Source organism: Convolutriloba macropyga, chromosome 2 (genome assembly GCF_964194025.1).
Source record: "Convolutriloba macropyga chromosome 2, txConMacr16.3, whole genome shotgun sequence".
Taxonomy (NCBI): Eukaryota; Metazoa; Xenacoelomorpha; order Acoela; family Convolutidae; genus Convolutriloba; species Convolutriloba macropyga.
The window spans coordinates 78,953,447-78,968,662 of NC_134469.1; the positions used below are offsets into that span (position 1 = coordinate 78,953,447).

General features: G+C 35.7%; 1 protein-coding gene across 1 annotated transcript in view; it reads right to left on the reverse strand.

Moving 5' to 3' along the window:
• Positions 1-10,042: 10,042 nt before the first annotated feature.
• Positions 10,043-15,216, reverse strand: part of LOC142334765 (methylglyoxal reductase DkgA-like) — a 431,775-nt gene continuing 426,601 nt past the window's right edge. Inside the window, exons 4-6 of the mRNA XM_075383050.1 lie at positions 11,839-12,099; positions 10,829-11,070; positions 10,043-10,345 (exon numbers count right to left, since the gene is read on the reverse strand). Coding sequence (XP_075239165.1) covers positions 10,199-10,345; positions 10,829-11,070; positions 11,839-12,099 — 650 coding nt within the window. The 3' untranslated portion in view covers positions 10,043-10,198. The remainder of the gene's footprint in view (positions 10,346-10,828; positions 11,071-11,838; positions 12,100-15,216) is intronic.

Below are 15,216 nucleotides of genomic sequence, written 5' to 3' on the forward strand. Positions count from 1 at the left end.
CTAATATTGGTTCTTTTTGTTGCCGTATCAATTAGACTCATTCACGAAAGTTTTTGTCATCTACTAAAAAGAGATAATTGAATGTATTTACTTCCTTGAGTTAATAGCAATGGTTTTTAGGATTTTATTTCCAAAATAAGAGTGCATAGTACCGCATGGTATTTTTCTTCTGATCTCATCGCTTAGTCTAAAAAAATTCTCAATGACCTGCTAGTGCGGCGTCTTAAGTTGATTTTATTGTCTCAAACTTTTAGCTAAGATTTTTTTACTTATTTTTGAAAGTTTGTTTTTAAATTTGAGAAAACAATGCCTATGATTGTAGTTCTAACGTCCATTTTTAACCATTAAAACTGCTAAAAAGATGTTTGATGACTTCTACCGTTCTATGGTATGCACCACTTAAGAATTGTTTTGTAGTTATGTGGTTTTCTAATTTTGGCGCTACTTAGTTTCTGACTTTGCCAATTTCTTTAACTTTGCCCCTTTTTGCTTTGTCTGACGTCTATTGCCAAAAAGTTGTGGCGTTGTATATTCATTCTAGGGATGCACAGGTAAAATGGTTATTTTCAGTGATTCTTAAAACCCTTTAGAGCTATGAGGAAGGAATTTTTCAATTGATTATATATTTTTTGTTCATTTTGCACATATGGGGTCATTGGATTTGTTGTCTTCGTTTGACACGTTAGAAAAGAGTATTTGTTAGAAACCAGTCTCTGATGTTCTTGAGAAAAGGTTATTGGTTAGGTCTCAGTTAATTCTCTTTTTCTGTAATGGACAAAGAGGACAAATCTTAAAAACCTATTTCTTGCATGAAAACAATTGTTATTTCTTTGGTAAGGCATCTCTACAGAATCTCAGTTGATCGCAAAATTCTCCTCAGGTTTATAGGAAAATTCAAGCCAAATAGTGCTTTGGACCTCTTTGAATAAGCTAATACAATTAAGCCACATTTCAACACGAATAAGCGGTAAATTTTATCATATATATTTTTTGGAGATTATTGGTGACCCTATTCATTTCTTGTTTTGTTTTCTTTACACAATTTACTAGTTTTTAGAGATAATTGAGAATGGTATGTTATTACAGAGCTTTAGTAATTTTTATGCAAATTTGCATGATAACAGAAAAACATTACTGGCAGATGTTATGCCAGAAAATAGCCGCAATAGCTTCGTAGATCTGCAGTTTAAACAGTATAAGACATACCAAAAAATTACTTTTTTCATTAAAGGATAACATGTTATATTTTTGATAAGGAATATGTATAAGTTATTGCTGCTTCTATTAGCAGCTCTCAAATAACCTTCATTTAGAGTGACACACAATCACTTGACTTTCTCTTTGAACTAAAATGAAAAAAGTCAATTTCAAAGCAAGGAAGTCATTTTTGAGAGTGAGGTAAGTCACGTGTGACTAAAAACACGCGAAAGAAGAAAAAACTCGCTCCACTAAATGACATCACGCACGCACTTCTGTTGGAATTGCTTGAACGAATGAACAGAAAGCAGATTTGAAGCGGTTGTGACGTCATATGGTCGTAACAAAAATCTTGACGAAATAAAAAAACATAGCCGGAAGAAATCCGGAAACGACTCGAAGTAGAAAAGTGACCAACCTCACTGACCTAATGCATATTCCACATAGTTATACTTAGCATTTTGAAGCAACAGGAAAAAAGGTATCTGACAAAAACTGATGTACAACATGATAAAATTTAACTATAGTGGCATCTGCAGAAGAAATAATTGCTAGTGGAACCTGTTAAACAAATAGTTTGCAACAAAATATTAACAACTGACAGATAATCCAATAAATTGGGTTCTTAAAAAGAAACTCGAAAGCGAAAGGAGATGACGGACAAAACCGTAGTAGAATTCTCCTAAAAAAAATGCAAACGCTAAATGCAATTTCCGAACCAATAATTTGAGAAAAAGTTGATTACATTATCTCGTACATCAGTCACCTGACCAAAATTTGGCTGAGAAGTGATGAACAACAATTAAAATAAAAGTTCAAAAAAATTAAAAAACTATTTTATTAAAGTGATATGTGCCCTGTTTAGTTTTCACAATTCTCGCAACCATTATTTGGCAAACAATTTTTACAACTTCTCTGTCGGATCATTCATTCTGCCCTGTCACTCATCGAAAACGAGGGAGAGAAAAATCAATTGACAGTTGGAAACTGCTAAGAACCAAAAAACTGAAAAATAAAAAGTTAAGTAATTTAAGTTCGACAAAAGTGCCATGACTAGATTTAAAGCGTCAGTTCATAGTAGCACCCATAGTAACTCAATTCAGAATTGACTGAAAAAATTAGAACAGGAAGCGTAAGGTCAGCAGAAAGTGAGAAACCACAAAATATACAAAACCGGCAAAAATTTGCCCGATTTTAGCCAATTTTCCTAAAATTTAAAAATTTATCAATCATAACGAGCGACCATCAAAACTGCTACAACAACTAGCTTCAACCACACAATTCCGCAAAAGTTCATATAAAAATTAAGAAAAATACAAAAAATGCTAGAAAATCTTATCTAAAGTGCTACCAAACAAACAACTACTAGATTAGATAATTGTGAGAAACAGTTTTGATTGCCAAGTTGGAATTAAAACTAAAAAAATGACTTTTACATTCTATTTTAAATACACCCCACAAAATTATCGATCCAAAATTAAGTACATATATTTATTATATTTTTATTTAGCAATCATGGCTCAAAAATATTACACAGCCATGCTTCTGTTGAAATAACCAAAAATTGAGAAAAGGTTTGAGATTCGCTAAACTAGAATACCTTGCAAAATGTCAAAATTTTAAAACACAAAAAATTATTAAAAATGTAATTCAGAAACAAATGTCCATTGAATTTCAAAAAACAAATCAGTTATTAATAACACGAAATAAAACCACTGGCTGTGCAAAAAGACTTTCTTCTAATTAAAAAAAAACAATAAAGCAATGCAAAAAAACGGGTTGGTATGTGTACATTTTGCAGAAATAAAAAAGAAGTCACGCTTAAAAGAGTTGTTCAATGCACGAATTACCAATCGAACGTTGCCATATACAATGATTTTTCAGAAAAAAAGTAAACTCGAAGTTCCAAACAGGTAAAATTAATGAAAATAATCCAAAAATTAACTTTAAAATTGAGAAATATGAGCCCAATTTCACTTGAAAGATAATATTGGAATCTGCAATACTTTGTGGTATCAATTTCAAAAAGTTATAAATTAGTGCAGCATCAATCAAAAACAATTTCTAGAAAAAACCGAATTACAATAAAAAATGAGCCAAATTGATAAAAAACCGGCTGCAAAACGGTTATCTATATGCTCCGTTCTGTCAAGAGCATTTTTCAAATTCAAAAATTATTCACTGAACGCAGCGCAAGATCAAAAAACTTCTCTTCCTTGGCGAAAATCTGTTCACGACAACAGCTTTGCTCACTTTCGCATTTAGGTCAAAATGCCGCGTGAAAAAACTACTTCCTGTAAAAAAATACCAAGAGAAAACCTATACTCCTCTTCGAGTCGTAAAAAACCAAGAGAAGGCCAATAATAGCCCCATTTATTGCTGTGCGGCTATCAAAAATAAGAACAACCCGAGATTTAAAGATAAAGTTTCCCATTGCAATATTTCATTTTAAAAAAAGCTCCGTATACCTATTGGAACCAAAACACAATCAGTTAACCCCATTTCAAACATTAAAAGAATGGAATTTGAACATGGAATAAATATTCAGGAGCAAGAGATTAGCAAAAGCTTGTTTCCAAACCAAAAGATGATAACAGGAAGTCAGCAATAAGAACGAACTTAGGGTTAGAATTTTGCTTCGGATCGAGCTTAACTGAAGCACAAAATTCACGCAAGTTAACTCAAAATTTCAAATTTGAGTTATCAATCTGTCTTTATAATAATTTAGAGCCAATAGACAAAAACTTTTTTTAGATGGAGCGGCAAGGAAAATATTTAGGGCGCTGAATCACTGACTTAACAGACAAACAATTAGGTTTTCTTGTTACTAGTATTCGAATTTCCCTAGAAATTGCTCAGAAACATTTGAGTAAAGTACGTGCTGACATAAAATCAAACACTGAGGCTTGAGCATCAAAAAACATAACAAACTAGCGTCGGACAAATTGATCTCGAAAGACGGGCTGGTAAAACAATTTTGGATAGGTTCAACTGCGATCTATAATATCACTTTTGTTGTACCATAACTGTGAATTAAAGTGAAAACAAAACATTCTTGACGCACTTATGATAACTGTTTTAGTAGCGGACATTTTCTTTTTGAGCAATGCAATCAGTAGCGAAAGATAAGCAAACATAATTCTCCAATGTCGGGCGAAATTTTCAAACGACCAGTGAAGTTGGCATCGGTAGTAGCCAGCTGAGGCTCAGGGATGATAGAATTATGGCATGCCTTGTGTCTGTGTGTGTGTGGGGGGGGGGGGGGGTAGCGGGATTGGGGGTTTGGTGGACGGGGGTGGTATGATTGAGGGGGTCAAACTCTAAAAGCCATTGTAATTCGCACACTTAGAAAACTAGTCATGGGTACGGCTCGAAGAGAGCGGCTAAGCCACTTAATGCCCTCCAGCTTTAGGTGTTTCTCCCGTTTTGAGGATAAAACGTTAGAAGCTGCATATTGCATAAAATGACTGCAGGACTAATATAACTGAAGTGTAAGGGCAATTAAAAAAGACTGCCGTAACATTTAAATTTTAAAAGTACACTGCCAGTTACATCTCCTACCGACTTTTGGTGCAATATACACATAGAAATGAGAGCCACTAATTGCCGTCAAATGCATCCCACAAAAATCAACACCAGCTGCTTTGAAGAATAGAAACAAAAATATTAATTAGGCGATCAGTTCTTCTCACTTATTCAATCAACAAAGGTTCTAAAAAGGGCAACTGAAGAGCTCTACCACATTTCAGGAAATATCACAAAGTTCTCACAAAAACTTGTATAAAAAACGTGCTTACATAGGAAAAATTCGAATTTAAGATCAAACACTTTAGAATATTTGAGAAAAAGTTAGGGCGCTGAATCAATAAGTAACAGAATTACCAAAAGTTTCTGGTATCTAGTATCCGGGATATAACTAGGGAGCGCTCACAAACATTTGTGCAAAATACGTGCTTACATTTAAAAAATTCAAATTTAAGATCGAACAAAGTAGCTTGCGCTTCAAAAGTGCGGCTATCAAAAATAAGAACAACCCGAGATTTTAAGATAAAGTTTCCCATTGCAATATTTCATTTTAAAAAAAAAGCTCCGTATACCTATTGGAACCAAAACACAATCAGTTAACCCCATTTCAAACATTAAAAGAATGGAATTTGAACATGGAATAAATATTCAGGAGCAAGAGATTAGCAAAAGCTTGTTTCCAAACCAAAAGATGATAACAGGAAGTCAGCAATAAGAACGAACTTAGGGTTAGAATTTTGCTTCGGATCGAGCTTAACTGAAGCACAAAATTCACGCAAGTTAACTCAAAATTTTAAATTTGAGTTATCAATCTGTCTTTATAATATTTTAGAGCCAATAGACAAAAACTTTTTTTAGATGGAGCGTCAAGGAAAATACGTAGGGCGCAGAATCACTGACTTAACAGACAAACAACTGGGTTTTCTTGTTACTAGTATTCGAATTTCCCTAGAAATTGCTCAGAAACATTTGAGTAAAGTACGTGCTGACATAAAATCAAACACTGAGGCTTGAGCTTCAAAAAACATAACAAACTAGCGTCGGACAAATTGATCTCGAAAGACGGGCAGGTAAAACAATTTTGGATAGGTTCAACTGCGATCTATAATATCACTTTTGTTGTACCATAACTGTGAATTAAAGTGAAAACAAAACATTCTTGACGCACTTATGATAACTGTTTTAGTAGCGGACATTTTCTTGTTGAGCAATGCAATCAGTAGCGAAAGATAAGCAAACATAATTCTCCAATGTCGGGCGAAATTTTCAAACGACCAGTGAGGTTGGCATCGGTAGTAGCCAGCTGAGGCTCAGGGATGATAGAATTATGGCATGCCTTGTGTCTGTGTGTGTGTGGGGGGGGGGGGGTAGCGGGATTGGGGGTCTGGTGGACGGGGGTGGTATGATTGAGGGGGTCAAACTCTATAAGCCATTGTGATTCGCACACCTAGAAAACTAGTCAGTGGTACGGCTCGAAGAGAGCGGCTAAGCCACTTAATGCCCTCCAACATTACGTGTTTATCCCGTTTTGAGGATAAAACGTTAAAAGCGGCATATTGTATAAAACGACTGCAGGACTAATATAACTGAAAAGTGAGGGCAATTAAAAAAGACTGCCGTAACATTTAAATTTTAAAAGTACACTGCCAATTACAACTCCTACCGACTTTTGGTGCAATATACACATAGAAATGAGAGCCACTAATTCCCGTCAAATGCATCCCACAAAAATCAACACCAGCTGCTTTGAAGAATAGAAACAAAAATATTAATTAGGCGATCAGTTCTTCTCACTTATTCAATCAACAAAGGTTCTAAAAAGGGCAACTGAAGAGCTCTACCACATTTCAGGAAATATCACAAAGAATTTCTCACAAAAACTTGTATAAAATACGTGCTTACATAGGAAAAATTCGAATTTAAGATCAAACACTTTAGAATATTTGAGAAGTTAGGGCGCTGAATCAATAAGTAACAGAATAACCAGAAGTTTCTAGTATCTAGTATCCGGGATATAACTAGGGAGCGCTCACAAACATTTGTGCAAAATGCGTGCTTACATTTTAAAAAATTCAAATTTAAGATCGAACAAAGTAGCTTGCGCTTCAAAAGATACCCAACTTCAGAACTTCACAAAAGCTCCTTAAAATGGGATATCAATCAACTATTTTGTAAGCATTTGTTTGCTTTAAATCACCACTTCTACAGCTAGTGAAAAAAATGGCATTGTGCAAATATGTCAGTAGGGGTTTCAGTGATGGGCCTGGAAAGGAATTCGTGATCTTAAATCAGTGCATGCGGTAAACCGGGGGGAAAACAACAACGAAAAACGTCAGAACATAGGAGGGTCCTACGGAACATTTTCGAGCAATATCGAACCGATTTGTGCATTGCAAGCATTCTGAATAAAAATCATTCCAGCATTAGCTTTTTGTATGCAACAAATCTATTTTCTGTCTTTTATTTATTAAAAGACAGACGTCGAGTGAATTGCTCTCAAACGACAGGCGAGCGGTTGGTTTCGTCAGTAGCTGCTAGTTTATTGAGACTAGCTTTAGCTGAATTGAAGGGATGCGAGGGGAGCGCAGCGGGGGAGGGAGTGGAGTGAAACGGGGGGATTTATGGGATGGGGCAACTGTGGGGGGATGGGTTGTCATTGGCTGCACGGGCTACATCAAACTCTAAGAACCGCCCTTCACACTGAGCGTCTCCAAAACAGTCTTTGTGAATCTTAGCGAGAATAGCGAGCTGAAAGGCTCACAGAGAACTTAATACCCTCTGGGCGCTACCTGGTTATCCCGCTTTTGAGGACGAAAAGTCAAATGGGTCAGACGAAAAATCGGTCAATCGAAAAATCGCATGAAAAAGAAAGACCACAAGACTAATATAATTGCTACAAACTTCGTTTCATTTGAGAGCAATTAAAAAGTCTGCAAAAACATTAGAGGAGCACGCAACTGTGCAATATGGCATTAATAATACAGAAACTCGCTAACTTCTGTATTGTTTGAGAATTTCTCAGTCAAATCGTTTTCGGTTATGATAGTTTCCACAAAAATCTAACATAGCCGACAGATTACCAGAAAATAGCCGCGATAGACGCTTGTGGCCTTCCATGAATTGAAACAACTTAAAAAAATAAGATAGACAGATCGACCACCAGTCATTTAATAGATCACTAGACTTTTTGGGGTTAGATTCGGATGGTCAATTTTATGACACATACGGTCTATAAGGAAAAAGCCCTAAAGAGATTTTTCAAAATTGATATTCGAAACCAAAAACTCAAGACCAATACTCAAGAAAGTTCAGAAGTCATTTTTTAGTGAGGTAAGTCACGCAATTGACCTAAAAGCAGAAATGACGTCACGTTCACAATTTTAACTGCAAAGCAGTAGAAGTCACTAAAGTCATTGAAAAAGTCAATTCTAAGAAGGCAGACGACGAATTAAAAAAAAAAACTCGAAGTGCAAATCCATTTAAACGCCGTCCAACTATTCATCAGACAAAATGTGCCTCCACTAATTTATGATTATCTTGAAACAAAACCATTAACCAAAAAAGTAAAAACAAGAAAATCAAATCTGTTAATATAAAAAAATCTGATCAAATTTTGTTATAAATTGAGATCCCGAAATAACTATCTCTGCCAAAAATAACTTCATCAAAACAACTAGTACTTACTAAAACCACTTATGTGATTTTTTTTAAAATACTTGAGGCCAAATTATGAAAAAAAAAGCTAAAAACAACTTGCACTGAAAAACTGGAAAAACTTAATAAATTTTTCAATATTACAAAAGCATAAAAGTCCAAAGTAAAATTAATTTCAGTCAATAGGGCATCCCGATGCTCGCAAAAACAATAGGCAAGTCATAATAGGCTTAGAAACTTGTCTAAAAAACTTCAACAAAAAAATGATTCATCTCCACACAACTTTACCCAATTGTTATCTAAAATTTGCTGAAGTAGAAGGGGTCTTTTCAATGCCAACTTGAGCCAATACAACAAAACAATGGTAAAAAAACGCAAAATTACCCCGAAAATCAGCAAAATAAATGAAAAACCTCCGAATTAACATAAAATTCATATGGATTTCCAGAAACCTTCAAACCACTACCGGAACTAATGCCAAAAACTAAAATAAAATCATAACCAAACCTCTTAACCGAAAGAAAATAAAAAACTGCTTTTAAAATGCCGCACGTGACCAAAAAAATTTCGCTCACTAACAGAATTTTTTTCATACCTCAATTTCTTGTTCTCTAGAAAACAGCGATATGAACAAAAAACCACTCTTTTCGCTCCGCTCTTCACTTTTGTTCAGCACAAAAAATCACTCTAAATTTTTTCACGTCTTTCATTTCCCGCTTCAAAATTCACTCCAATAAAATTGATTAAAAAGGACTTCTCCAATACTCCTCTTCGAGTCGTAAAAACACGATGTCCCCAATAATAGCCGCTATCGCTTCGGGGCTATTAACAAGAAGGACACGCAACATGCGCACGAGTACTTATAACATCGAACTGAACCTTTGTATAAATTTCGCATCTCATCTGAAACAAAAGCAATATTGCTGCTGGGCAATGCCTCAGTAGTAAGCTATCTTCATCACCGAAACAAAATAAAGCACATCGCAGTTAAAACCAGATCCAAACAACAAGATAAAATTTTCCTCTTGGCAAGTATAGATAAAATACCCACATAAACCTGGTTTCTGAACGACAAATACCAAAATTCTCCGATGAAAATGCTTGCCCTTGACCAGTAAAAAAAGATATTTTCATTAATGAAAGATATTTTCATTGATCAAAAAAATTAAAAAAAAAAACAGAAAATCAATGTCAAAATGCCTCATGTGAACAACAAACCACTAGTGAGAAAGGGAAATTTTGTTCAAACAAAAAACTAGGCCTAGAATGAACTATGAATGGCTTGAGAGAACCATTTAGAAAAACCACTAGCGAAAAAGCGAATTTTTGTTCAAACACCGTTTTCTCACTCAACTTTAAATTTAGAGCGAAAAAATTTCACGCCGCAACACCACTCGCTTTTTCGCTCCACTTCCCGTTTCGACGTGACCAAAATCACTACTCCAAATTGACTTCAAAGATCATGAAAATGTGTGAACAGATCTTAAAAAAAATACAGAACCCCAATACAATTCAACTTCTTTGAATTGTAAAAAAGCAGAGCGCCTAAATAATAGCCGTTTGAGAGGCTGACGGCGGCTATTAAAAATTATTAACACAAAAACAACTGTTCAAAAACGAGTCTCCAATGGCATATAACGAAACTTTTGAAAAAAGAAAATCGACATTGGTCACAATATTAAAATTAGAGACTTTAATTCTTGGTTGGAACTAATACTTCTGACAATTACTACTAACAATTATAAACTAACAAACTATTTTCTGCGCACTCTAAAATTCTTAGTTGTTTTAAAATTGAGATCAAATGCAGATCAACAGGGCATTACAGGTCTGCAAGTTTCCGAATAGCTTCCAAGTCGTCAGCGTGTAATTCAAGATCAAGCACTGCTAAGTCTTCTTTCATATGCTTTGGATCCGTAGTGCCTGTGAGGGGACATATTCCCAAGTTCATCACAAATCGGAAGAACACCTGCAGCAAATGTTTAATTCAGCTAAATTTAACGAATTCGACTGACTGCATACTGCCGACCAAACCAAGTTTTCACCGACCAGAAACAATGGTAACAATTTTGTTTTCAAGATATTGAGCTATTATATAGATCTCGTGGCTTAAACTTGAAAAGAACATCGCATAAATTGACCGCCATTGAAATGATTTCATGAAATCTATAATATCACATTTTATGGAAAATCATTCTGGAACTGTTTTCTTAACCCTCCCGTGAACAAAATGTTTGCGTTCATTACCTTAAAAAACGTAATACAATCCCTTACAATTTATACCATTTTAAAAGTGAAAAAAAATCAAATCAATTATGGGGGGTCACAATATACCGAAACTAAACACTTCCAAAAATCTTACAGAAACCAACTGAAGGCTGTTATATTTCTCAGTCACTGATAGTCATTTCTAATGTGCGTTAAATTCTACATTTTTTTATTCAGAACTTACTTGAGCAGGCGTGACTTTCAACTTTTCAGCAGCCTTCATAACCTCGGCTTGTTTCATGTATTGAGGATTAGCCGTCAGAGTCCAAAAGGATTGATACACAACACCGTTCAAACTGCACCATGCTCTCAACTCTTTATCCCAATTAGTTTGCTGGTAAAATCTGTTCTGCACAACTGCTGGCTTGATTCTAGCCTCCTCGTAAAGAGATTTCAGAGCACTTAAGTCGTAGAAATTGCTTACACCTGAAACTCAACACAGTAATCACTCAAGTTCTGTATCCTTGAGAGCAGACATTACGTGGCCAATGTCCGAAAAATTGAGAAAATATACCAGATTTTGTCGGGCTTTTTCACGACCCATGTTATAAGATTATAGCTGTGAGCGTGCGTGGAAACGAGTGACATTAGGCTATTTTTTTTCAAACTTGCTGAAAATTATCCCTTTCCCAGTGCCACAGTATCTAATCACCGAAATGAGCGAAAGCCTAATTTGTGTTTAATTTCAGAAATTTTCCTCTCAATACTAATTGTCGATTAAGAAGACAATTAATGATTTTGAAATTACCCATGGTACTTTTTTCAAGAACAATTAAGTTTTTGAATTTAGTCTCAAGTACTACTAAAATTAGGGCAATTTAATTTGCAGCCTTTTCAATGCTCAAAATGGTTTTGTTTCTAAAAACCGCATAATTCATTGAAATTGGACATTGGTCACGTAACGGACGTTATTTAGTAAGTACAGGTGAGGAATGCACAACTCTATACTGGCAAAATCAGACAACCGGATCAAATGTGGGAGAGTTTTTACTTTTTTTTCAAATGTCGAAATGCTAAATTTAGCACTACAATATTAAAACTTTTTAATTTTCTACGCAACCCGAACTTATCTATTCCCAAAATTGTTTTTATTGGTCTTAGTGAAAAAACTAATGCATCTTTTTGCACCGATAATGGTTTGTATAGCCTCGTAAGTAGCGGGGTGGGGGTGGGGGGGGACTAGTCGCAACATACCAATTTGTCTGACTTCTTTTTTGTCCACTGCATTTTCAAACTGTCTCCACACCTTCATGTTGTCAGTATGTGACCTTAGAGGTCCGTGCAAAACAAGTGAATCAATGTACGATAAGCCAAGATTATGTAGAGATTTCTGAATTGATTGTTGAACTTGTTCATCTAAAGGCGCTTTCTTGTCGTACGGGACTCGATTGGGGTCTTGTCCATTGAGTGATGTAAATTTGGTTTGAATGAAGAGATCTTCCCTCTTCAACTTTCCTGAAAATAAAAGACATTACTCTTTGAAATTGGCGCTATGCGGATCTTAAAACGGCAATGAAAAAGACATTTTGAATCGATCAGTGAAATTGAGATCTAAAACTTCTGCTCACTTTTGTTCTCACTTATGCAATGCTCTCGTGCGTTTAAGGAAACAAAGTTTTCATTAAGTTCGAAAAGCCACGCAAATCCAGGTAAAAACTTTGACACCTCATATAACTTTAAGCAGCTCTTAAACGCGCACAATTTTCGCATGTCCAACAACTTCTTCGGAATGGGATAGTATTTCTCTCAGCAAACGATGCTAATTGCAATAAAAATTACAAACAGATCCTACTAAAAGTTTAAAACTTTTTATCTTAAAATTAAAAAGTCGTTTGTGACAAACAACATCGGGTTAGTAAAACATATTTTTCGTTTTTAGTTATTCCGATTTATCCTACCCCTTGGCTGCATGCTAAAGGGGTCCCAATTTTGAGCCCAGATTTTGGTGAAAAAGTTTGGCCCCACTAGCTCTCTAGTTTAGGAGATACGGTCATTTTTCAATTTTTCGAAAAAATTTTCGGCCTTAGCAACGAGAAAGGAAAGGAGAAAAAAAATATTCTCTCAGCTAGTGCATTCTACAACTACTCAACGTCAATGGACTGCAAACGAACTTGGCAAAGGAAAATGTATAAAATAGTTTTTTCTCTATCAGTTTACTAGGCTAAAGTAGAACAGGAAAAAAATCTCTTCTGCTTCACTGCTTTTCTGTTGCAAACTTAGGTTGCTCAAAACCTGTTCAGGTCAGAACTAGGAGGGTTGAACGAACCCTTTTCCTGTCCTCTTTATGTTAAACTCATTTGTTTATTTAATAATAATGTAATCTATCATAGAGTAATAAATTCTTTCTTTCTTTACTAAAGTCGGATAATTGCTCTCTATCGACTACCGTGATCTCGATTTAGTTGCTGATTATTTCAACCGGCGGGGGTAGTAGCGATGCAATCGGTTGACCAAGAGGCTTCTATATACTATATACTACTGGTAAGATACCACAAATAAGATTTGAAGGGACAAAATGAAAAATGAATTCAAAATCGGCATATTTTTTTTTAAAAAACTTGTAGCAGTAACCTGTCAGCAATCGAACTTAGACAATTAAAATAGTTGATAGCATCAATTTAATTCACGCAGAAAGCTAAAATGTGATAAATGACAGTACAAAAATCAGAACAGTTTAGCTAAAATGTTGCGTGAAAAGACTACAAGAGAAATTGCATAAACTTCGTTTGAAAGCAATTAGACAGTAAAATATCACGATCAGTAATTCACTAATTTTCGAATAGAACTGAACAAAAACGTAGCAAACGGCAAGTCACTGCTGTAAATTTTTTTGAAATTTGTCAATCTAATAGCTCAACTCTATAGAGAACATAAATAGAAGCACAGATGTTATTATTGTATTTAGAAAAAACTTTCAAGGAGACAGCATCAAAGAGAACAGTAACAATGTAACAGCCACATTATAGAATGCCATCTCTGTATTTAAACGCAACCGACTGGCCTCGGACGAAGACTGGCAAGGGGCAGAGTTTAGAAGCAGCTAGCTCGAAGTAGCAGCATTCTAAGAGAACTACGTAGATATTCTTCACAAATTCACAAAGTCAAAAATTTGTCAGTCAAAAGTGGAAAAAAGACCAGTAGGACTAAGCATTGCTAGAAAAATTTTTATGAGGGTTTATATAGGCCACTTACAAGAGTAAAAAGATACAATGAAAATTATAACCAATTTCGGCATGCTTTCTATAAAAAAATGTTCAGTCAGTTGAGTTCAGCTGAATAAAACTATAGGACAAAACCGACTAATGTCGGTCGAATTGCTTTCAAACGACCGGAGAGCGGTTGACTTTGGTAGTAGCCAGCTGGGGCTTAGGGATGCTAGCATTAGGGATGAAGGGACAGGTGTGTGTGTGTGTGTGTGTGTGGAGGGGGGGGGGGTGGACAATGGGAGTGTTGAGCGGGGGGGGGGGGGGGGCTGATGGCTGGGGTGAGGTGGGTTTGACTCTGAGGAGGGGTCAAACTTAAGATTAAAAACGACCCTTCACACCATGACATTGTCTCCTCAAAACAATTTGGCGAATCGCATCCACAGAGCATAGTAACGCTTAGGGCTCTAAGAGAACTTAATACCCTCTGTGCGCTACCTGTTTGTCCCGTTTTTGAGGAAGAAAAGTCAAATGGGTCAGACGAAAAATCGGTCAAGAGAAAAATCGCATAGAAAAAGAGGGTCTTTCCTATTATAGCCCCCCACCCATGAAATTATAGCCCCCCCCCCCCCCATTATGGTATAATTACCATGTTTGGGGGTGGGGGTATAGGTTATCTGACCACGAAGCTGAGGGGGCTATAATGGGAAAGACCCGAAAAAGACCACAGGACTGAAATAATTGCCACAAACTTCGTTTGAGAGCAATTAATGAGGGAGCAATTTAGTTCACAAAAAATCAAGGAGCAAAGCGTGATAACTGGCAATCCAAAAGCAAAAACAAACGATTGCAATAAATACTTCAAATTTCATTCGATATCATCAATTAAAAAGCATCTTCTTGGAGCTAAGAAAATCACAACTCCCAAATCCCATCTCGAGATTTAACTCAATTTAACTATTGTCTCGCCCTCTAACAAACACTCCGCCAAAAAGCAGTAAAATTGTCATGACACAGATATATCATTGATTCTGTCAGTTCGTGACTATCAATAAAAAAGTGTGTAAAATACTTAATATACAGTGCTCGACAAAGATTTCCTCGCTGTCACCTTTTGCTCGGTACTGTAGATCATAGAGCGTATTTATTACTTGCCTATGAAACTGATTTGACCAGTTAGTACATTTTTAGCATTTTTCCACTTTACCATCAACCAGAAAAAAAATCAGCGGTAAATTACCCGAGAAACTCATAATGAGAAGACTATCAATTCAAGCTCAATACTTGTATAGACTCATTGTGAAATCAAGAACAAATTCGGGCTCTTTTCCATCACATATTCCTCCCATTTATCAAAGGTTACCGTGATTAGAGTATCCTAAAGCAAAGTAGCACCGCAAAGTAGGAAAGGGTCAAAAATGAGTACAAT